A 25,448-nucleotide genomic window follows, 5' to 3' on the forward strand; every position below is an offset into this window, starting at 1 on the left:
CTGATATTGCTATAGGGGGAGGCTGAGGAGCCTTTCACATAGAAAAGTGGAAGGCACGCGGCGACCCACTGAAAACAAGGTCGCAACCGACTTTTGGGTCACAACCCACCAGTTGAGAACCAAGGGCTTAAAGAATCATGAAAGTGACATTACCCCTTGCTGACCTGGGTGTTTACACCCCCTTCCTTCCAGGCCATTTTTCAGTATTCAGCGCTAAGGTACTTTGGCTGATGTTTATTCCATCATGCAATGATGTACTGAAATTAATTTTATACAATTTTTTGGGGACAGATAGAGCTTTCTTTTAGTGATATTTAATCACCACTACGGGTTTTCTTTTTTACTATATAACAGAATTTTTTTTTACTTTTTTCACACTTAACTTTATTGTTATCACATAGGGTGCTAAGAAGTTCCCTATATGATAACAAATTACAGTTACAGGTCCCCTTTATGGAGACATCAGAGGTCTCTAAGACCCCTAATGTCACCTAGGGACCCCCAGAGAAGCTGATGAAGCACAGACCTGTTACGGTTTCTGTACCGGAGAGTGACAGAGGAATGCGGAAGTGATGTAATATACATCACTTCCTGCATTCAGAGACCGGGAGGAGAGCGGAGGGAGATCGGGTATTGATCTCCCTCCGTTCTCAGTGCACAGAGCCGCCACATCGCCCGGGATGCATGGACGCCCGGGATGGCGGGGACGGTGGCAGCGGGGACAGCGACGGCGACCAGAGGTAAGGAGGGGGGGCGCACCCTCACTTGAATCATACAAGCGATCGGGCATCTTTACAAACGGCGGACCGCTTGTATGTAAATGGCCATCGCTGGCTGTTTAAAATCCAGGCGGTGGTTTCCCGCTCGTGCACACCAGGGGGCGCGCGTGAGCGGGCACGAAGGACGTCTTAAGACGCCCACCCGCGTCCAGGAGACTCCCGTCCGGCCGTCTTTTAACGATCAGCGGACTGGAGGTGGTTAAAGGATACGGTTTTTTTTCCCTCCCCCCAATGTTAATGTCAGCACTTTCCTTAAATGATGTATCTTAATCCGATCTTCCTCTTTCCTGTCCTTTTCAGCCTTCTCTCCAGCGCTGTTGAGGGTCTCCGATCCAGCGCTGACTCCTCTGTGCTTGCTGGCACCTCCTGTCCCACGGTGTCTGCATGCGGGTGCACGCGTCCATATACTTACCTTGTGTCTCTCCTCGTCTCCCGGCCGAAAATCCGAACATGCGCATGTGCCCGCCCCAAGATGCTTTGCGGCCGCCCAAGATTTTTCTGATTTTCGGACGGGAGCGCACGGGGAAGACACAGGTACGGGGAAGACACAGGTAAGTATTGACCCTTTTCAAAGTGTTGTTTTGTTTTTGTTTTTACTTTTTGCATATATCTACTGCTTGTTAGCAGTAGATATATGCAAAAACATTTTTTTTAAAAAGAACCAAATAGATTTAAACTTACCTGTGTCTCCACCACACGCTCCCGTCTGAAGATCTGAAAATTCTCAGACGGCCGCAAAGGATTATGGGGCGGGCGCACGCGCAGTTCAGATCTTTCGGCGGCCAGGAGAAGAGGAGAGAGAGAGGAGAGAGAAGAGGTAAGTCAATAAACCCAGTAAAAAATTAAAAATACATTTTAAAAAATAAATCGCAAAACACCCCTTTCCCCCACACACTCATGCACACATATTATTAGACATGTGCAAAGACTAAAAATTTGTTTCAGACAAAATGTATGGAAACTAAAGACGTTTTCATTGGTTTTGTCCAACAAAACACATTTTATGCTATTTCAAAATCAGCCAGTGGCGCCTTCTGTGCAAGCACCCTGCTATCCGGGAGGCGGGGCACACAACGTCACATGATACCGTGCATACCTGTGACGTTTTTGACATTTGTGACATTTACTTATCCCAGGGTTCAGCTTCAACCCTTCCAGCACGGCCTTGTAAGCAGCCAACTGTCCGCTTTATAGTTGCCTGATTACTTCCATGCACCATCTAATGTACAGCATCGCCCTGCCCTCCCCATCCCCCAACATGTATCTCTGGCTCCTCCTGCAGGCCCAATATGGCCATGTTAAGTGTCAGTGTCTACACTGGTGCATAAAGCTGGAAGCAAGAAGAATGTTGTCACTTCCAATTATTGAGATGTCATTCCCTGGCTGCTGTTGTCATGGATGAAGCTAATCAAGCACAATCTGTGATTGATAAGATTCTAATAGACCCCTAATGTCTCCTTATAAATAACCTGTCACCACTAATCAGCTATCACAAAGGGTGCTTGTGAGCCCATTAGTAAATTATTAAATAAAATTAAAAAAAGTTTTTAAAAGTCTCCCAACCTACATTATTATTATACAGGGTTTATATTGCACCAACAATTTGCGCAGTGTTGTACAATATAAGGAAGACAGTACTAATGCCCCTATGTAAGAAAATGATGATTGCACCACACACGTTAGGTATTGCGACACATGCCAGAGTGGGAGCAGTAATTCTAGGGTCACCATCCACTGTTAACACTAAATTGATAACCTGTAAAAACTTTTTAAGCGTTGCCAACTGAAAATTTAAGGTAAAGTTGTTTTTTTGTAATTTCACAGGCACACATAATTTTGAACCTTGACATGCTTGGTATCTAATTACTTGGTGCAATCTCATCTTTTGTATTTGACCAACAAACTGTTTATTGTTTTGTGCATTAAAATACATTTCAAGGTATTTTTTACTGAAAATGTGGGTTTGATGAACAGTTGCGCTATTATCATGTGACATCTGCTGCCATTTTATTCATGTGACATCTGCTGCCATTTTATTCTACATGATCTCAGCTTTGAGAAAGTATACAATTCTGGGGGAGTTTAAGTAATCTTCAGGCCCAAAATGTTCATTTTAACATGTGTGCAAGAGGGGGAAAATATGTCTCTGGTAGCAAAAGGGTTAAAGAAGAAAAGAATGCAGCAATAACTGCCAACTTGTTCTGAATATACTAGTTGTTCGGCTGGAATCCATGAGTCAGACTCGCACACAGATATGAAATTCTATTTCTTTTATGTACATATTAGTAAACGACACTCAGCAACTGCCCAATGCAGTTAGAATTCGCGCTCAGTCATCCTCTGGCGCGTCTCAGCCTATCAGAAGGCTCCTAGGGCGGCTCTGTCCTGAGGCCGTGCCGTGTACATTGGTACGGCGGAAGCAGTAAACTGGATTCTGATTGGTAGATGTCATAACACAATCGGTGACGCTTGCTGGGAAACATGGCGGCGGCGAGTGGTCTGTTTTCCGATCTACGGGAGATTAAGAAACAGTTACTGAGTGTGAGCTGGTTGTGCCGGGAGCGGGGCCTCCTACACAGCGTGAAATGGTGAGAGACTGAGCCTGGACAGTGAACAGCAGCACTGTCATAACTGGGTGTTATCAGAATGAGAACATCACCGCTCATCTTTTCTATAGATTACTGTGCCTGGGTGATAGGGACCAGTGTGCTCCTGGGATAAGTGTATACAGGGCATTGTTGATGTCATATCTGATTACATCACATTTCACCTTTTACATTTAGAGGGGGCAGATCAATAAAATCTGAATGCTGATGAATGATATTTGATTACCGTACATGGCCTTACTGAATGTGCATGGTGATGATCATCTTGTCTTATGCCGAGGACTATAGTTGCATTACAGCAGGGTTCTCCTACCCTTTCAGTATGAGAGAAACATCCTATAGTTTACGGACAGGCCCCCCAAAAAATCATGTTTATAAATTAATTCCCCCTTACATACTGGAGTGACCAGGAGTGCCTGTCAGAGTCCCCCACTTACATCCAGGAGTGCCCAGCAGAGTCCCACCTTCCAGGCAGCAGGGTGGAATCTGGGAGTTGGAGCAGGTCTAGATGGAGAAAATCCAGGGGGTAGGGCAGTCACATCATTGGTTGCTAGGATGCCAGCAGTCCTAGCAACTGAACACAGCGGGGGCAGTCATGGCTGGCAGTGGATGCACTGGTCTCCATATTAGAATGCACAGACTGGTACATCCACTGCCAGTCTACCGGGGTTGCTGCAGGTCAGATGTGCCCTGTGTGCCATAGTATGGAGACTCCTGCAATAAAGTATAGCTAAAGCCAAAACACCTCCTCTGTTGCTAATCTGGTATGGAAGAGTCTGCTAAATCAATTCCAGGATGGCATCTTGGAAGAAGAAAAATTCACATTGGTCAGCGCAATCAATGAACCAATGAACAGTCGCCATGGATTATGATGCTACACAGTCTTTAGCACTGTGCAGTGAAGTTTTGAAGTGTGTGGCCTTTTACATTAACTGCCATGGGCGGCTGTCATCTAAGCAGCTAAGTGCAGCAGGGACCGGAGGGGGTGCGGCGGGAAGGGTATTGTGAGTGACTATACCTTTTCATTTTTGAACTAACCTTTTAAATACCAGTTTGTTACCATAGTAAAAAAAAAAAAGGTATTTTGTAATTTGCAGGGCATCTGAACTCGCATTCTCATTGGAATCCATTCCTTTAAATGAGCTACCACCGATGCCTGCACTTACTGAGGTATGTTTAAATATGTTTTGAGTATGTACACATCTTCCCCCTGTGAATCTTTGAGAACGTTCGTTCTGTGCAAATAGAGGCAAGACGGATGACGTTAGTTTCTTTTCAGGTCAAATGTAATGTAATGCTGCATTATGGCCACTAGATGGAGCAGAGGAAATACAACAGCTTATACTAATTTACTGATATGTCTTTTGAGCAGTAGATGGCACTGCGGTGCAGTGTTGGTCTCTATGCTTGTGTATACTTATTTATGATAGATACAGGAAGTTCTATCTGTATAAATGTTTTCATGATAATGCTGTATTCTTGTAGACATACATGTAATGTCCTGCTAAACAAGTAAAACATAATTCAGCATTCCTCAAGGTCTCAGTGCTTCATCTAAACACATAACCAACACTCTTGAGCTCCATCTAGTGGCCACAATGTGGTATTCTATTAAATTAAATTTGACCTGAAGGTTGTTTAATTTTCCAATTTCCTCAATTATTTTACCAGGAGTCTGATTCCTATAGAAAGCAACTTAACTCCTTTTTTCCCCCCTCCAGTTTTTATAAATAAGTGTTAAATATTATGTCATGCTCAGTCTAAATGACAACTTATATTTTATTCTTGCCAGGAAGATGCCCAGGATCTGGATGCCTATACATTGGCCAAGTCTTATTTTGACTTAAAAGAGTATGATAGAGCTGCGTACTTCCTTCGAGGGTGCAAGAGCCAGAAAGCTTACTTCCTTTACATGTACTCAAGGTATTTGGTAAGAACATGGTATATTATTGTTTGTAGAGTTAAAGGAGAACTATGGGGAGAGTGAAATGCACCCATCCCCATAGTTAGAGCCACACCTCGGCTCTATTGATTGAGAACTGACCACTGATCACTCAGTTCCCGATCTCCCTGCAGGGATTCTCTCCTCTCCGTTCCTCCAGTGCTCATTGGAGGGACAGACAGGGGAGGGGGCGGCTACAGCTGGCTCTACCTCTAGAGAGGACGAGCCAGCTGTTAATCAGGCAGCGGGGTGGTTCCCAATAATATTGTCAGGATCTTTCCCAGGCTGCACAGCAGCTCTACCTGCTATATGCTGAGTTTTGGGTCACAGGAGGACATGAGTAAATGTACTTCTGTGACCCAAAAGAGAACTATAGCCAAAAAAGATTTGGCCATAGTTCTCTTTTAAAGGGTCAGTTCACCAGAAATGATATTTTGTTATTGGTGCACCTTTTATGAATGGTGTCAGCTGCTGGCTTCCTATGTCATGGATACTCCAACAGCAAGATCTATGTCCTACTAAATTGCTTTGCAGTGCAAACAAAACAGTTATTTTTTTCAGGCATTAGGCATTTTTATGCAGTGAACTGATCATTTTATTTGAGAAAAGTGATGGTCGCATTACATGTATTACTATAATGTTTTCAGTTTTAGCAAGCACATGAATTGTATCTGGCTATCTTATATAGAAGAGAAAATGAACTACAGCAGCTATTTATGATTATTATCATCATTGTTTCCTCTAGTCTGGAGAGAAGAAGAAGGATGATGAAACGGTAGATAGTTTGGGTAAGAATTTTCATTTTGTATGATTTTACAGTGGCAATTTTATATATATATATATATATTTGTTTTCTAACAGCAGTGTGAATTTGTATGATATTTAGCACAAAGTTTTTATTTTTTTAAGCTTAGATCTTGTTGTGGAATTTAATTTTTCAAGAATGTTCCTGGAATAATTGGAGACATGAGAACCCTCATTAAACCTTTGTGTACATTATGCATTAAAGTGACACTAAACTCTTGTTAAATCCTAAAAAAAACACTCAAGTACCTTAACTATTAACAACAATTTAACTTATTTGTGTATCACTCGGCTGTAGATCCTCAGATCATCTCTGAATTGGTGCTGACACTCCTTCCTTCTGGAGGATGGCTACTCTTGTTCCCCATGGGCCCTCTGTGTGTGTTGTAAAGTAGTCAACGATCCAAGCTCTCTCCTGTGATGGACTACAATCTCAATACAAATTCATAAACTAAAAGTGAGATTGTAGTCCATCACAGGAGAGAGCTTGGATCGTTGACTACTTTACAACACACACAGAGGGCCCATGGGGAACAAGAGTAGCCATCCTCCAGAAGGAAGGAGTGTCAGCACCAATTCAGAGATACGTCCGTGGCAGCGAACGGGTTAAAGAAGAACTCCAGTGAAATTTGTTCTTAACCCTTGCAGTATAGCTACCCCCACACTGCAAGGGTTAAGTGCTCATTTTGGTCTAGGTGCAAAAAGTTATACTTACCTGAACCTTAGATGACTTGGGGACCTTAGGCCGCTGCAGCAGAGGGGGAGAGACACTGGAAGGACGGGTCTAAGAGCAAGCCGACTCCAAGGATTGGGTTAGTATAACTTTTTTATTTTAGCACCTAGATGAAAAGGAACAGTGTGGGGGTAGCCCCAATGCTCAGGTAAAGAAAACATTTCCCTGGATTTGTGCTTCAATAGATTTGTATTGTTTTACCTGTTGTGTATGTATAGCCCAAACTTTTATTTCTAGCTTTGGGTAGAGTTAAGAACGTGCCACTTTATTTTTGCTTGTCTGTTTACTATTGGGATCATTTCTCTGCACTTCCTGTCTCGGAGATCAAACAAAAAATGAGAGGAATTTTCTCTAAAGTAAGGACGGTAAAGTTAATCTGGCCATACACTGTAAGATTTTACTTGTTTAGCCCCCACAGGCTGAATGAGAAAAGCCATTTGATTTCCCCATTTACACTAAAGAGCGTGGACGGAGGAATCTCCCCTGCCAGCTATTGTATTCTGACAGATGGTGCCTGCATCTGTGAGAATATCCCAATGGTGACTGCAGCTGATTGGTTGCAGTCACTGTTTGGCCCACAATGTTTCACCTGGCTTCTTTATCAAAAGGTGATTTGAAAAATCGAATTTTGTTGAGTCGAGGGGTCCTTGCAGGGCCACCCAAAGGTCAATTTTTTACAAATTAGCAGGAAACAGCCAACATTTGAAACGTGTATTGCCAGCTTTGGACAGTTGTCACTAGAATAAATGTTCCTTATGGAAGACATCCACTCTAGGGATGTTCAGATACCAAGTACTATACTCAGTACAAGTACAGATACTTTTCCAGCCTCAAGACTAGACTACAGAAAGACTCAAAAGTTAGGAGGCCGCTGTCATTTGTAAGGAGCACACGGAGCTCCTGGGATTTGTACATCTCTGTTTTAATGCATTATTTTTGTTTTTATAAACCTATAAAGGGATGCACCGATACCATTTTTCCAAGTACAAGTACTGATACTCGTCCAAGTACTCACACATACAAGTACTGATACATTTCTGTTTATTGTCATGTGACAGTTTTTCTAAAACAATACAGACTAATGATTTCAGGACAGTGGTGGAGCGCCAGAGCCAGGTCCCAGCTGTAACCCTGGTAGGTCTCATGAAAATGCCAAGTATCGGCATTGGTATCTGAAAAGTATAGGTGCATCCCTACCACTCTGTTGTTCTTTTGACCACTCAAAATGTAGTATTTTCTCTTCCAGTTCTAGTGATAGCGGTCACCAGGACAAATAGAGAGGGTTAATAGCCCTAGTGGGGACACAGACATCAATAAAAATCAAACAGAGGATTCATTTAATAGAGTAGACTATTGTGACGTCCTGATCAATGTCCTGTGGAGTTGAATGGTGTGAGGAGAGTATGTATTACAAACTTGGGAGGAAGGATTAGTGTAGGTTGGTGTAGTCCAGGGGAGTGCTGACTTTTCTGTCTAGGATCTGGTCTGCTCAGTGACCTGTGCCATACAATCTATATTCCACATTTAGTATAAAACAATATAATTTACTATCATTTAAATTATACAAATGGTTACATTTAATAAAACATACATATAAGCAATTAGGAGACTATATATACAAGTTTAAAAGCTTTTATTTTATGTCGGTTAGCTCACTTTTGCCACTAAATATAATTTTTCAGTGGTCACACCTCTTCCTATAACTAAGAAGGGATTCCCTCTAAAAAAAAAGTGATTTCCACTCACTTCTTGTTGCGTCCCCAGGGCAGGAAGTAAAGAGAAGTCTCAACGAGATTCTTTTCACCTCTTTTCAGGTCCTCTGGAGAAAGGCCAGGTGAAGAACGAGGCTCTTCGTGAACTTCGTGTAGAGCTTAGTAAGAAGCACAAAGCCAGGGAACTGGATGGATTTGGACTATATCTGTAAGTTGTGAGCCAGCGTATGTTCTTTCCTTTGACCATAATTCTTCTTCCAGACATCACCATTGTTTCTTGTCTGTAGATATGGGGTCGTTTTGCGGAAATTGGACCTGGCTAAAGAAGCTCTGGATGTGTTTGTGGAGGCGACACACGTCTTACCCTTGCACTGGGGAACATGGCTAGAGCTTTGCAACCTAATAACAGACAAAGAAATGGTAAATATATTGCCTAGAGCATTTGAAAGTCGGTTGTCTTTGCCTGAATAAATGAAGGGGAACTATTATGGTTTTGAGTCAATTTAATTTTTTATAAACTAATATTCTTTTATCTCTTTTACTATCTGTATACATTGGGGGAATGTATCAAAACTGGAGCAGACAAAATCTGAAACAGATTTTAAAATCTTACCTGAGCAAACTGAAGAGAAATGCTGATTGGCTGCCATGGGCAACTTCTCCGGGTTCTTTCTGCTCCAGTTTTGATAAATTCCACCCATTGTGTTTGGCAAATAAACATTAAATAATCAACTGTTATTTCAAAGGAGACTATGGGCTGAGTGATTTTCCTTCAGCCTCATAGTTGGAGCCGACTTATGACAATGAAACTGTCACACGTCAGTTCAATAGATTGGGAAGTCAGCGAAGACATAGCGTCGCTCGATCACTTCTCAATCATGTCCCTGCAGAGAGCCGTGACTGTCAGTCACGGCTCCCTGCAGGGATTCCTCTGCTCCGATCCTCCAGCGCTGACCTCTAGATGGGCAGAGCCTGCTGTCATTCACACAGCTGGGTGGATCTCGACAGTAATGTCGGGATCCGTCCCGGCTGCGATGGTCTCAGTATACCGCGAGCTGTAGCTCGCGATATACTGAACTTTGGGTCACAGGAGGACGCTAGTTTATGTCCTCCCGTGACCCTTAGGAGAACTATGGGGAAAAACAATTACTCCATAGTCCTCTTTTAAAGAGATAACAGATGCATGCCTTCAGGCTCATTCTGTCTGATTGAACCTTGGACTAAGCTGTCCACTAAGGGATGAGATACTGCTCTGACTTAATCACTTGGTGTGTGACATTTCACATATAGAGCTATTTAAACAGACTGTTTGTTTTTGTTTCAGTTTTTTTTTTTAGAGCAAAGGAAGATAGATGAAACCATAAAAAGCCTAAGGCCCCGTTCAAATTGAGCAGTTCGCAAATCGCACGTTTGTTGCGCGATTTGCATTTTGCGCGTTATCGCGCAAATGCTTGCATTAAGCAAGCTTGAATCGCGGCTAAATCCGCTCCAAAAAGGGTCCTGCTGTAGCGACACACGACCCGCGACAGCAGGACCCTTTGCCCCATTGAGAAGCATTGGAGAGCGATATCGCGCGGTAAATTGCCGCGATATCGCGGGAATTACCGTGCGATAAATTGCTCAATGTGAACGGGGCCTAAAGGTCCACCTGTTAATAGTCCAAATAGAGGACTATTGAATACTAGCTCATATGCTCTATATGGCCAAACAGTTGTGGACACCTGACCATCACACCTATATGTGTTTGTTGGACATCTCGTTCCAAAACAACAGACATGAATATAGCGCCCCTTCTTCCCCGCCAGCATTATTTCCACCTTTGCTGCTATACCAGCCTCACTCTTCTGGGAAGCCTTTTAAAGTGTGTCTAAAACAGCATTTGGAAAGTCATGCATTGATGTTGGGCAAGAAGACCTGACTCACCACAGGGGTCCAGTAGGTTTTGAGGTCAGAGCTCTGTGCAGGCCACTTGAGATCCTCCATACCAAACTCATCAAACCATGTCTTTGTGCATACAGACACAGTCATGCTGGAACAAAAGGTTCGAAACACATAATTGTGTAGATTTCTTTTGTAAGCTGAACTCCATATTATGGAAGGGTATCCATTTTGTGCTGTATAGTGTAGGATTATTGGTCAGATGTCCATACAAATACATTATTTGTGTTCTAAATCATTGACTCAAAAGATAACTCCTACACATCAGCAAGACAGCCAGAGAACCATCATTTACAGAAAGATGTCAGCCGCCCATATGACAGGTGTACACGAAAACAAACCTGTGCTTTGTCTATGCTGCAAAGCAAGTTTTCCAAAATGCCCCTTACCCCAACAGTGTACCCTCTAGGGAAAATAGGTGAAATAGTGAGCCAGCTAGTAATACCACCTGTTTTAAATAGGACTGGTGTTCCTTACAAAGCTTTTTTCTTTACTTCTGCAGCTGAAGTTTCTTTCTCTGCCAGACTGTTGGATAAAAGAGTTTTTCCTGGCACATATATACACTGAGCAGCAGCTGATTGAGGAGGCCCTACAAAAATATCAAAGCCTTATTGACGCTGGCTTCTCCAAGAGCACTTATATCATTTCCCAGATTGCTGTTGCATACCATAACATTAGAGGTAAGGCCAGATGATGCTGGCAGATGTAAAGGTTGAAATGTTGTTATCAGTAATAATTAGAGATGCACCGAAATGAAAAAAAATGTCAGAACGAAAAAAAAAATATTCTAACTTTTTCACTTTTTTTATACATATTTTTTTTAATCAACTTTAATTTTTTGAAATATTTTTTAAATTTTTATAATTAAATTGTATTTAATTTATAATTATTTTTTTTTTTTTTAATTTTTTAGGGGTTTAAAGGGAAATATTAGGGGTCTAAACGGACCCCTGATATTTGCCTTTTAAAACAGAAAAAGAGATTGAGAACACAACGTCCTCAATCTCTTTTTTTGCAGCCCCTGTTATAAATGAGCAAGAAGCCTCTATACTGAGTGTTCCTGTTCATTCATAACTTGGAGATCAGTATGTTTACTATAACCACAATCATGAATGAACAGGAAGTGATGTAGACCACTTCCCATTTATTAATAATTGAGGATATAGTAAACATACCATGTCAATTATTTACAAACACTCAGCGATCACTGATTGTTGAGTGTTTGTACCGCTCTCCTTCCTGACACAGTGTAAAATGCTAAAAGTGCCGTTTTTCGGTCGATATGTTTCCGTGGCCGATATATCGGTGGATCCCTAGTAATAATGAATATAATGTTTTATCAACAGATATTGACAAAGCTCTCTCTATTTTCAATGAGTTACGGAAGCAGGATCCTTACAGAATAGAAAACATGGACACTTTTTCAAACCTCCTATATGTCAGAGTAAGGCACTTTATATTCTAGTTTTATATGTTTTATTGGTTACCCTGATGTTTCGGCTCCAGTAACTTGTTCTGCCTTCCCAAGGGTCTAAAGCCGGAATTGAGCTACTTGGCACACAACTTGTGTGACATTGACAAGTATCGCGTGGAAACCTGCTGTGTGATTGGTGAGCAAGCACCCCAAAGGCATTACTGATATCCAGTTAGCTACTACAATTCTTCTTAAACAAATTCTCTTTATACACAGGCAACTATTACAGCTTGCGCTCCCAGCATGAGAAAGCAGCTTTGTATTTTCAAAGGGCATTAAAACTGAACCCTCGATATCTTGGTGCTTGGACACTGATGGGTCATGAGTACATGGAGATGAAGAACACCTCTGCGGCGATACAAGCATATAGGTATTAAAGGGATTTTGACTAGTGACATATGTGCTGTAAGCAGAAGCACCATATAGTGTTGCCAATACACAAAGAGGGGCGTTTATCAAAATCTGGAGCAGCTGTGCAACCAATCAGCTTCTCTGTTTCATTTAAAAAACTTAACTGAAGAGAGAAGCTGATTGGTTGCCGTGGGCAACTGCTCCAGATTCGTTCTCCAATTTTGATAAACTCCCCCAAAGTCTTTAGCAGCTGTTGGCAAGACATAGATGGGCAAATGTGCCTCTGAGAAGAACAAACTAGGACAAGTCTGATCTTTGTAGCATTTGTTACTTGTACTACTCAGAACCCCCCCCTTAAACATGTACAGTTGACTCTTTTCATTGAGTAGTGAAAATGAATAAGCAGGTTGCAGTGAGATTTTCCAGCAATTTGGAATATCTTTTCAGGCTGTAAAAAAACAAAACATGTCTGATGATGGAAGCATTCAGTCCAAGGAATGTACCCCTAAGCAGCCCGAATGCTATACTGGTTCATTGGACCAGGCAGCTTATGGTGAGCTAGATTGGTTTAAGTTTGAGTATTGGAGTGGTTGAAGCAGAATCCAGAATGGTTTAGTTCCAAACACATCAGCTATGCAAAAATATATCATTTGTGCTGATTTCATGTCAAGAAAATCAGGTCTAAATAAAGCCTTTCATGTCTTTACTGGAGTTGAATAATCGGAATGAGTTCAGGGTAAGATCAAACCTGGTCCGACCATGAATTCCCCTGAAGTGCCAAATCGGCTGTGGGCTGGGGCATTCCCTGCAGCTGCACATACCCAAAGGGGCAGCATGCTTGTGCTGATGTTATTGACTTTATATGGCCATGTGACCATAAAAGGTCAATGACATCACAGCATCCCGACTATTTACTTACATGCGGGTGGGAAATTTGCTGGCCGCAGCTGATTGGGCGGCAGTGGAAGGAGCTTCCTTCCGTGTTCAGAGGAGGTCAGGTTTGGACTGGGTTTTGTCCGAACCTGAGCTCATCCCTACTGATCAGAGCAACGGTAACAGCTAAACCTATTAAAAATCTAGTTCTCTTATGTTCTAGCACATCGTGTCTAGCCAGTTGTAGTGCATCCCACAGTTATAAAGTGTTCTGTTTTGTTTCTTCGTAACCATTTTGCAGACACGCTATTGAAGTCAATAAGAGAGATTATCGAGCCTGGTATGGATTGGGGCAGACCTATGAAATCCTAAAGATGCCATTTTATTGTCTCTATTATTACAGACGTGCCCACCAGCTCAGGTAAGAACAATTATTCTCCAACAGAAAACTGTAGCTGTGTTCTAAGGAGACTAACATGTTTTATTTCTAGACCCAATGACTCTCGGATGCTCGTTGCCTTGGGGGAATGCTATGAAAAGCTCAACCAACTTGTGGAAGCTAAGAAGGTATGTGCTTTACTTTTGTTTATGTGGAAATCGATCGATGCTCCTTGGTACTATGTCGCTTTTCTTTTTAACCAGCTCAAGTGTGCCCATTTAGGTATAGAAGAAAGGGTCGCTGTAACAAAGCCTGTGACACACATAGAACATGGAATATAATTGTAAAGGGCACTCGGAAAGAAACTCCACTATTTGAAGGGAAAGTAAAGTGTATAATCTGTGAGGAGATATCTCCTATATAAATTATTATATTAGTGTTTACCTTAAAGAGAACCTGTCCATGTTTGGCTTAAAAAGGAATTGGCATAGTCGGTCTTTCATTTTCTATAGCTGTGCAGTTATTTACTTCTTTATGTTTTGAAGTAATTCCTCGCACTTCATTCTACCAGTCTTGTTTCTTGCAGATCAGGGCCACACTGTACAGCCAGTAATATTACTATACTATTTACTGGTTCAGCTTTACTGCTTCTTGGGTCATTTCCCCGCTAACTAGACAAAGATGCGGATTTATTACCAGTGAGCAAGCTGTATATGGAGAGGTGACACTGGATGCAGAAAATATCAACCAGCACATAAGGATGTCACCCACTTGGCTTTAAAGAAGAACTCCAGGATTTTTAAAATTAACCCTTGCACTGGGGCAAGGGTTAAGTGCTCTTTTGTGTCGAATATCAAAATTCGACGCGCCCGAACCTCCAGGTTGGTCAGCTGTCACAGCGCTCCCTCCAGCCTTTCTCCCCCTCCTTGCAGCATTGCAATCTTCCTCGGCATCCTCATGTCTATACACGGTGTATAGAACATGATATTTATGGGACCTTTGACCACTGCAGAGGAGGGGGGAGACACTGGAAGGACTGGTCCAAGAAGAAGCCCCACTGCAAGGGTTAATTAATAAAGACAATTCTGAAGTTCTTTAAAGCATGGCAGAGATGTGTGACCATAAGACTGGCTAAACAAAGTAAGTACTCTGCCCTTGCCTTGTGTTCATGCAGCTTTCAAAAAGGTTACCGAAATGTTTGGCATCACCTGTAGAGGTGTTCTGAGATGTTGAATATTGGGGAGTCTCTCACCACTTTCATACCTGCTGCTCCCATAACAACAGGATATTTCTAAAAACACACATTCATCCTTTCCTAACCCCTTCCTATACAGTCTTATTTCTAAGCTACAAGAGTGATTGAAGTCTCTGTAGCTTTAGAAGGTTGGGGCTTAATGTACACCTTTTACTCTCTTGGCAGTGTTACTGGAGAGCATATGCCGTTGGAGATGTGGAGAAAATGGCCTTGGTGAAACTGGCAAAGTGAGTAGTGGCATTTCTTTTCTCTTTCATTAGAACGTGGCAAACTCCCAGTGTGAAGATTGTATGAGTATGGACGCTAACGCTGGATTCACATTGTTACAGTGCATTAACCTTGCGTTATGGCATCCCTTCATTTTGTATTGGCTGTCGGCTCAGTGCTACAAACGTAAAATCACATCTGCTTTTTTACCCATTGCATTACCTGCGCGTTGTGCTGTGTATGTCCATTAGGCCTTATTCACACGACAATCGGCCGCCACGTGCTGCGTGTGATTAGTACACAGCCCCCCGTCCTTTCTTTATGGGACTAGGCGGCAGCAGGCCCCCCTGCGCTCGCCCGCCCTCCACGTCTGTATGGGTGCCGGTGAGCGTACTCCTACGCTGACTGGATGGATCCTGTCTGCGTGCGAGCTGGGACACCCACACCCATACGGAGCTGTACGTGCCGGCCGATTCCAGTGTGAATGAGGCTTTAGGGTGGCATTCAAAATCAGTGGCAGTACAATGGACGTATACTGTACCTCGGCATTGTGGTGGTGTAATGCATAATGCATAGATTGCAATTCACCCTAAGAGTTGGGATATAAAGATTTTCCTGTTACACTCTCCTCTTCCACTATTCTGCTTGATTTCTGCATATCTCTTTTTTTCAGCTGCCTATAAAGCACCACGATAAGCTTTTTTGGAAAGTTTTCTCCCCAACTGGAAATAATGTGTTAGGACTGGTTCATAATGCTAAAATGGAGGTGGTTGTTTTTTTACCTGTAAATAGCAGGCACTTCTCTGTCTTGTTTTAGATCCCCCAAAAACCTAGAAAGCTTTTATGCAGATGCTGACTAAGCCTTTAAAGTCATGTGCCTGTTAGGTGATGGCATACTAAATTGGTGCATTTTAACAAGGTACTTGCTGTTTTCCCCTTGCCCAGGAAAGCCTCTCAGTTACCAATGTATTATAGTTTCCTAGGAAGGCCTCAAGCTTAGGGCTTAGATCCACCAATATGTCATCCTCTGTCCCATTAGAAAGCCTTGCTGACCAATGAGGGCACTTTAACTAGTCTTGGGGGCCAGCAGGTGGGAATTGGGTCGAAAATCAAAGCTTCATTAACAAACTGAAAGTCATCACAAGCCTCATTTAATTTTTTTTTTCTGGACCAGGGAGGATTTCAGTCACTTTGTGGTGTCTTCTGTTAAAGTGGAACTTAAAGTGACATTAAACCCTCAGATTTTTTAACATAAACCAATACTGTAATGTGTGCCTTACTGTAATCCATGGTTGTTTCCCTTCTCTTTGCTGCTCTTCCTTTTAAATCCTAATGTCTTCTCATGCTGGGCAGAACTTCCCTTTGCAGCTGATCCCAAAAAATTCTAGCAGGTAGCTTCTTATGGCAAAAAAGATATGGGGGGGGGGGATTTATCAAAGCTGGAGCAGACATAATCTGGAGCAGTTGCCCCTGGCATGGCAATCAGCTTCTCTCTTCAGTTTGTCCAGTTACGATTTGAAAATGAAACAGAAGCTGATTGGTTGCCATTCACAGCTGCTCCAGATTCTGTCCAGCCATACCAGGCCAGTCAAATGAGGACTGCCGAGGTAAGTGTGCCATAATGTGCTGTGCATACTTTTCACATTATGTCAAGAGCTCTTAGGGCCCATTTTTACTTAAAGGAGAACTATGGGGTCAGTGTTTTTCCCCATAGTTCTCCTTAGGGTAACGGGAGGACACAAACTAGCGTCCTCCCGTTACCCTAAGCTCAGTATACCGCGAGCGAAACCTCGCGGTATACTGAGACGCCGGAGCGGATCCCGAAGTAGATGACGGGATCCGCCCAGCTGCGTGAGTGACAGCTGCCTCTGCCTATCTAGAGGCAGAGCCAGCTGTACCCTCCCCCGTCCGTTCCGCCAGTCAGCGCTGGCAGATCGGAGCGGGGAGAGGGGAATCCAGCCCCTCCCCCTGTCACGGATCTCAGGAATGTTTTTCCTGAGATCTCATGAGATTTCTTAGCAATGCTCTGCTGATGTAACCGTCCCAGGATGCAACGCTTTGGCACATTACATAATTTGTGCCAGAAGTGGACCAGGAAGTAGATTTGCATGCTGAAGAGCTGCTTGCTGAAGTGATTTTTAGTAAAGGGGGGGTAAAGGTCCATTTGAAGTCCAACGTGTGACCAGGTTTTTCTTGTTTTTTTCCATTAGATATTATGCGTCAATATTGTTTTCAGTAAATAACAAGTATTCAGGAATCTGTCATAAAACAATTTGCTCCTGAAAATTTACTTTAAATTGGTCACATTCAGCCATATTCAGTTTTATATGTTTGAACATTTAAAGCGACACAAAACCCCTCCGCTTTTTTCTCTTTATACACATCTACACAATGAACATTCTCCAAAGCCACATTCATTTATGTTTTAAAATAAAGTCTTACTACTTTAATCCCTTTAGAAAGTCTGCTGTGCTCACTCCCGTTGCTCTTCTCTCCTCTCACAGGAGGCTCAGGAGGCTGAGCTCTCCTCCCGCAGCGCCCCACTCAGCCACCTTTGACAGATCAGGAGAGTGGCAGTGTGTGGGTGGAGACAGCTGTCACAGGAGGCCGAGCCGGCGCTGCGGGGGAGGAGTCAGCTGTCAGAGGAGATCGAGCTCTCCTCCACCGCACCGCTCGCTCAGTCTCCTGTGAGAGCGGGTACAAACACTCAGTGATCAGAAAATAATTGAGTACAAGGTATGTTTACTGTGTCCCCAATTATGAATGAATGGGAAGTGATCTAGATCGCTTCCTGTTCATTCATGATTGTGGACATGGTAAACGGACTATCTCCGCAAGTTATACATGAACAGGAACACTCAGTATAGAGGATTCATGTTTCTTTATAACAGGGGCTTGTGTTCTCAATCTCTTTTTTTTATTTTAAAAGGGAAATATCAGGGGTCTGTTTAGACCCCCAATATTTCCCCAAAGCTTATTTCCCAATATTTCCCCAAGTTTAGAAAAAAATAACTAAAATATTTTTTTTTAAATGTTTGGTTTCAGCCTGACCTTTTTTTTATTTTTGGTTTTAAAAATGTCATTTGTGTGAACCTCCTATTTCGTTTATCTTCTCTGAACAGCATTCAGTGTTTAATATTTCTACAATCTTTGTTTTCCTATTAAGACTTCATGAACAACTGAATGAAACCGAGCAGGCTGCCCAGTGTTACATCAAATACATCCAGGATATCAATACTTGTGGGGTAAGCACAAATCTTCCTTTCTCAATGGTCCTTTGATGGACACAGGAATTCAGTCATACCTGGCATCATTGGTTACCTGTTAAATTTCCCGCCACAATCGGTTTTACTGCGTAAGGGTTGAGACTGTGGGATCGAGTGCTGACATTATCCAATAGGTGGAGTGATGCAAGCGATCTCTTTCCCACCATTCAGCCTAGAGGAAGCACCACTTGGATCATCATCCGGTCTCCAGTCTCATTGCACTGGCTGCATACAGTGACTTGGTCACCTCTTGCTGCCTAAAACCCTCATCAGCACAGACTTTCCAAGTTTGTGAGTACTTGAAGCTTTGCCTCAGAATGGGTCTAGTTGCTTTTCACTTGGAGTTGCATCATCTCTTTTCGAAGGTATGCAGAAGACAGTCCCGCTGCTACGGGTGACTTTAGCCCATAATTCCCTAGTGGTCCCGGGGGAATTTATCCAGTATTCCCTAAAGAAATGGTATCTTTAGTCTAGAACCAAAGACCCTTATTATTACAAGGTCATCTTATTTGGAGTCTTCAACTCCGTCAGGCAGAACTGTTGCCTGCCTCATGTCCACAGGGCCTTCCGTGTCCGCTTTGAACATGCCCATTTACTGGAGCACTCTGCCTACAGAGACTTTTTATAAGTATCTGACGCCATCTCTGGCAGATTCTATCTTGAACCCTCCTGGGCCCCTAAATCAAACCAAGCCTGAGGCCCTGATTCAGAGTCCCAACTCTCGGATAGGCTGTTTTTGAGCCACCTGGAAATGACTGTCACGCCTGCTCTGATTGAAACGGATAGGATCTCAACTGCGGAGGGTATAAGCTAACGTAGGTAGTAGTTGAAGGCTTCTCAGGCGTGAATCTCGCTCCCAATCTTTATCGGGGAGATAGAGATTCTTGCATCACAGCCTTAGAACAAAAATAGAAAGGGTTGAGAGGTGTGGGCTATTGCTTCATAGCTTACAGTCTCTATACAGTAAGGAAACTTGAATACGGATAAGCAGTGAGGAACAATGACCCCGTATTGACAGGGATTGAGCAATGCGAAAATCCCCACAGACAGCTGATAGTAATCCTCTAGACAGTCTATATCACTTAGCGAGGTTGCTTCAAAATATCAAGGCTTAGGACTCCAACTGGAGCAATACTTGCGGTTTGCACAATGTGAGGGGTGCAGTGATTCCTGTACTCGAGAGGAAGGTTCCGGCTCTGACAATCCAGGGGAGATGGTCCTAGGCTTCAGGAGGCAACAGGCGCTTCTGAACCCAATTGTGGAACGCCATGTTGCCTCAGCTGAGCCTTTTAAATACCCCCAGGAAGGAGGAGGAGCCGTCGGCCGGAACGAGCGGCTTCCGCGTTCCACCGTGGAACGCAGAGCGGCTGCTACAGCAGAGGGGACGGTCGGAGTGACCACTTCCCCGCCGGGACCCGTTACAATGACTCGGTTGTAAATCTAACCTGATTGATGCAGTGTGTTATACCTGCATCTAGAGCAGCCTTTCTCAACCAGGGTGCCTTCTGGCGTTCTAGTGTAAAGTGGGAACTCCATATTGCCTTTTTTGTCTCTTTTCCTGGGGTCCCCTTTTAAAACCCCTACCAGACTCCTGTTGGCATAAGGGTTGGGTATGGATTTTTTTTGGGGGGGGGGGGGTGTCAATTCACAAAGCTTATTTTTTAGCTGATTTCGGCCATTATTTAATAGATATCACATGCTATTTAGGTTTGTTCAATTCACCAAAAGATTTAACGCTGGGAATCTCCACCAATTGACGTCTGTGATATCGCAAGCAGACGTCATATCTCGGGGGCAGGTTGCATGATTCTTAGAACCATGTGTTGGAACAAGGTTTGCAGTGTTGTCTGTCAAGCCCCATGAACATCCCCAGGTGTTTGGTAACTATCCTATTCATCCTTCTGCTGTTCACCAGTCTGGATTGCAGTATATCCTCATCCCTGCCTGCCCTTCATAAGGGTGCTGCTCCCTCACCCTACTCTCTCCTTTAGACTTACTTTAGGGCTGGTACACTTTCCCCAGCCCAAGGTGTCATTGTCTATCTATTCAGATATAATTCTACCATAAAGGTTCTCACAACCATTGTTATCCCTGTGAGACTGGTTGTCTGCTTGGATCATTTCCTTTTCCCTGAATTTAGGATGAGGAGTATAAGGTTGAGACCTTTTTCAGCTGACTGTCCAAACTTTCCTCTAGGGACATTTTTTTTTCCTGGAGTTTGGCCTAGTGAATATTTACTGTTGACCACTTCTAGCTGGTCCACTTTTCTTTCTGTTCAGGTAGTGTTTTATTTCACTTGGTTTTGTTGAATTGATGGATGGATCTCAAGAATCTTGCTAGTTCTAACCCATTGTTCCTTTTAGGTGGAAGATTCCCCTTGGCTGTGTGTTTTTTTTTTTTTTTTTCTCCTGTTCTGGTCCAGAGCACTAGATTGATCTCATTCCCCTTTGGTCTTGCAAATGGATCCACCTCATCTAGCCTTGGTTTAGATTCCTCTAAAATGTGTTTGTTCCAAAATTCCTTTTGAGCTTGTCTGTGGTGGTTGCCCATCATTGAGTTGGACTGCTTTTAGACGGCCCAACTTACTCGATTACTCTGTGCCTCAATGAAGAAAATAAGATATTTGTATTTATTTTAGAATCTTTTTCTTAAAGTTAATGGAGGAACACAGATCCCCACTCCTCTGTGTTTTATCTTCTGGCCTGGTATACTGCTTGCTCACAAAACTGAGGCATGCTTGGTGGAAGAGGGGTAATATGGAAGGCTGGTTTTCATCCGTTTGTATTTGCCAGTGTCCCAACCTCCTGTAGGCAGCAGTAAAACCCGACTGTTACTGAATTCCTGTATCCATTAATGAATTCAATGAAAAATATATTTTTTGCTTTCAAAGCTAGATGATTGCTTGTGTTTATCTTCTCTAGGAGATAGTGGAGCACCAGGAAGTGAGCACCGCATTCCGCTATTTGGCTCAGTATTACTTCAAATGTAAACTATGGGATGAAGCTTCAGCATGTGCCCAGAAGTGTTTTAATTTTAATGATGTAAGTACAAAAATCCTTTGCATCCCTTCTAGTAGACATGCTTGGGAGGGTATAAGGAAATATTACTTGCTTGCTAGTTGTTTGCAGATAAATTAAGCTAAAAATACAGCTTGGCTTATTGCATTGAAAAGATTCTTGCAAACTTACAAATTATGTTTGTACTGAAAAATGTTACTAATACAGTAAGTCAGATTAGAGATCATGAAGGTGGTCATCCCAGTAGTTCTATACCTGACACTGGAATGACATGCTTTATCATCCTTTAGTGCTGTTGGGGCATTGTTTGTTGGAGGCTAAATGGTAATGCACGATAAAGATCGCCAGTTGTTAAACGTGGCACATCTTGCAGTAATGTTGTCAGGTGATGTAGATAGAAATGGTGACAGTTGTAGACTGCAAAATTTTAGTACAGGTATCCTTTCAGAAGTTCCCACTCCCCCTAGTCTTAAACCTATTCCCTGCACTGTGCTCTTCACTATGTGGCTCACAGATCTTAGCTGTTGTTTCTATCCTATTAAAGGATAATTGTACAAAACAATGCACAGTTATCCTTTAACTAAAGCCAGTAGATGAATACTCCTAGCCTATGCTATTATTGATGCACTTTTTCCCAAGTCATCTTCCAGGGCAGCATCTGAGAGAGGGAATCCACCCACCCAAACAGGAAACACATCATCCACAATTAAAATAAAAGAGGCGGTACAGCCCCACCAGGGCAGTTTTTTGTGTTTCCTCCGGCCTAACAGGAGCAGCGTAACCGTTTGTTATTTTCTCTATAGGCCTGCGTGCTAGTTGCAGGGGCCTCCCAGTGTGTGCTCCCCCGTGAATCAGGGACAGTGGACATGGGGGGTTGCATGCCTGGGCTTGTCCGAGGATTAACCTACCGGTTATTCTATTATGGGACCCTCCCTCCCCATCTATCCCTGAGGTTTCTTATCCGCCTTGAGGAAAACCAACCATCCCCGGGTGCATATCGGCTCTAGCAGAGCTTTCCCTAACTCACATTTGGTTCGGCTCAGAGTTCTGCTCTACCTTGCCTTGAATGGGGTGGTTTGCCATCCATGCTCCCTATGTGTGCTGCCATGTTGTGGATATTCATATCCTGTGGCATCCAGGGCCTCCTTGAATGGACAACTATGCGATGGAGTGGCGAGTACCCCTGGCGCCAGCATCCACAGATGCCAGGGAGGGAGTGCAACGGGCGAGGGACGGAGCCACAAGCAGTCATGAACATGAGGTGTTCCACAAGGCTTCCTCTGGTTGGCAGTGCTAAACCATGCAGCCTGATTTCTGCTGTGTCATTCACGGACACTAATGGCTCCAAAGGAAGGTTGGAGGCTTAGAGGGAAGTCTCCTGCCTCCTACCCCCCATTCTGTGGGCAGGGCACAGTGGGGGGGGGGCGGCGCCTTGGGAGGTGATCCTCCTTTTGGGTGTTGGTTGCTGAGGGTTGTGGTGCCTCTTAACACACGTTTTGTATGTGTGATATGTCGTTCCACCAGTGATGTGGCTAGTTGGAGGCATGAGCTGCAGTGCAAACACCTTTTCAATCTGCAAGCAGCAACCCCCGACAATAGGCAACCAAATTACTCCTTCCTATACTGCTGGGGTTAGTGTTACACACGAGTATTGGGGATTTTCCCCAGTTTCACGCTTTTGGCAATCTCCTTTTTGTGTTGGAACATATGTAAGGAGAGTCATCAAACTGCAGTTTTTGTTGGTGTTGGCAACTCTGATTTACCACCTGGCTGTGAGCTCACAAGCTGAAGGGCTCTCATTGCTCTCAACTGAAGCGGGTGCTGGGGAATGTCCTTCAGCCCTAATTAAGTGAACTTCCTTTTACTTGCCTGTTAGAGCATGGAAGCCTAACAACGCAAATCCCACAGAAGGGTAGATGCTGGATGAGGTTACTTTATCTTCAAGGCTTTACTTCCTTGGCAGATATGAACAGCCTCTAAAGCTTTTATTATACTTAACTCTCTCCTATATGGTTAAGTCTGCCTCTCTGTTAAAGAGCCAGCATCTATCTTTTTTATGGTGAGGATTATTTTCTTCCCGTCTACAACTGCTAACAGGCTGAGCCGATCCATTCATAGTATCGGCCTAGGCTCTGGTCTACATCTCTTGCACAGTTTGATGCATATATTGGTAGACAAGCACCTGTAAGCCCTTGCATGACTATGCTGTCTGCAAACTATCCCATTTACCTCTTTAAGAAGAGACTTGACTGGGGTCTACGGCCATATCACCCTGAAAGCGCACAATCTCATCTGATCTCGGAGGCTAAGCAGGTTGGGGCCTGGTTAGTACCTGAATGGGAGACCGCCTGGGAACACCAGGTGCCGTAGACTATCATGGTGGTCCTTCTACCTACGGTTCTTTTGTAATACTGAGGTGGTGGGGCTGTACCGCCCCTTTTATTTTAATTGTGGATGATGTGTTTCCTGTTTGGGTGGGTGGATTCTCTCTCTCAGATGCTGCCCTGGAAGATTCCTGGAAAAGAAGTTACCAGGTACCTAACTTGCTTTTTCGTCTATGATGTGTGCTATTTCATGAAAATTGCTGCTGAAGCTTTAGCTTAACGAGGTTCTGCTTTATAGATACCGTAACTTTTTTTATTTTTTTTCTCCATGTAGACAAGAGAAGAAGGTAAAGCCCTTTTGCGCCAGATTCTGCAGCTCCGAAATCAGAATGAAAGCCCTTCTGCTGATCCCCCGAGCAATGCTAACTTTTTATTCCCACAATCCCTTTCAGCAAGTAACACGCCTACAAGAAGAGTATCGCCACTAAACCTTTCCTCAGTCACACCATAGCAAAGTCTTCTTTCTGAATATTTAGTGCCATGCCTGCTGTAAGGACAGTGCAATGAACTAGATGAAATGTTGCTTCTATTGAAGCTCAGATCATTTCCATGTAAAGCATGTCTGTGAAGTAGTCAAATGAAATCGTGCTGCCAAACAAGGACTGGTCAGGTTTGTGCTGGCTTAGAGCATCATGAAGCCTGGGAGAGACACTCACCACAAGTTTACCTGCCTTTTCTTGCATTTCTTGTTAATAAATTTTTTTTATACAGTGACTTGAACTGTTTCACTCACTGGGATGTTGTCCAAAAAGTAACTAATTTTTTTTTTTTTTTATGTACATCAGCAAACGTTCTCTCTCTGCTCAGCAGGGTATTTGAGCTACTTTGCATTAAAAATGTTGAAAACGGGCATCAAGGACAACAAATCTATTAACTGCTATTGGCAGCCAGTCTCTCACCTTTCCACTTTACAAATTCTCCTCCACAATCTGCTCTTAGTATAGGTACAAATACAATCAGTGTGCTGATCTATATGTTGAAGACACTTTGTCAGCACACAAATGGTGTATATCTTTTCAACATGCTCTGATACTTTACTCGCTTCTCCCCAATATTCAAAGACTTATCACGCAATATGTAATGCATCAGGGGAGGGGAAATCTTCCAAACATGGACACATTAATGGTTTTATCCGTCCCCTTCTCTATCCTAAACTAATAGGTTGTTAGATTTTTCTCTAGAGATAGTCAACCTTTGCATTCCTCAAGCATGTAAACTAGAGGTGCACCGAAATGGAAATTTTTAAACCGAAATTAAAAAAAATGTTAGGCCGATACCGAAAATGATGCCAAACCAGGGATGCGCCGATGTATCGGCCGAAACATGGCTCTTTCGGCATTATGCCAAAAGTGCCATTTTCGGCCGATATATCGGTGCATCCCTAATGTAAACATTACTTTATAATCTGCTCCATCAGCTTTTTCAAATACATTGTTCTCCATCAATCTAACGGACACAAGAATTCAGAAACAGACTTGTTATTCTGTCACTTAAAAAGGTTGACAAAAAAAAAAATGTACCGCTCCTGTACCCAACATGGCTCAGTTTTTTTTTTGTTGTGTCCTAAGAAGTTGGAAGCCTTTTCTTCAGCTCGGCTGAAGTCACATTTTTGCTACGACTTTGTGTCGTGGATCCTCCAGTCTCTCCGTCCTCAAACACTTTTTAGCACCAAATGTATGAGTTTGAGTACTTAAAGCCTCTCTTTGCCACAACAGGGTTAATATGCCA

At 43.1% G+C, this 25,448-nt stretch overlaps 1 protein-coding gene across 1 annotated transcript; it reads left to right on the plus strand.

Annotated features, from left to right (window-relative positions):
- Window positions 1–3,183: 3,183 nt before the first annotated feature.
- Window positions 3,184–24,431, plus strand: CDC23 (cell division cycle 23). The gene is made up of 16 exons (XM_018569226.1): window positions 3,184–3,367; window positions 4,483–4,555; window positions 5,178–5,315; window positions 6,073–6,115; window positions 8,679–8,784; window positions 8,864–8,996; window positions 11,017–11,194; window positions 11,861–11,958; window positions 12,043–12,124; window positions 12,205–12,358; window positions 13,514–13,633; window positions 13,704–13,779; window positions 15,012–15,073; window positions 18,220–18,298; window positions 21,241–21,360; window positions 23,995–24,431. Exons 1-16 carry the CDS (start codon window positions 3,261–3,263, stop codon window positions 24,169–24,171), a joined length of 1,746 nt encoding a protein of 581 aa, XP_018424728.1. The 5' UTR covers window positions 3,184–3,260; the 3' UTR covers window positions 24,172–24,431.
- Window positions 24,432–25,448: the final 1,017 nt, after the last annotated feature.

Source organism: Nanorana parkeri, unplaced genomic scaffold, assembly GCF_000935625.1.
Source record: "Nanorana parkeri isolate BGI_ZX_2015 unplaced genomic scaffold, ASM93562v1 scaffold1306, whole genome shotgun sequence".
NCBI classification, from domain to species: Eukaryota; Metazoa; Chordata; class Amphibia; order Anura; family Dicroglossidae; genus Nanorana; species Nanorana parkeri.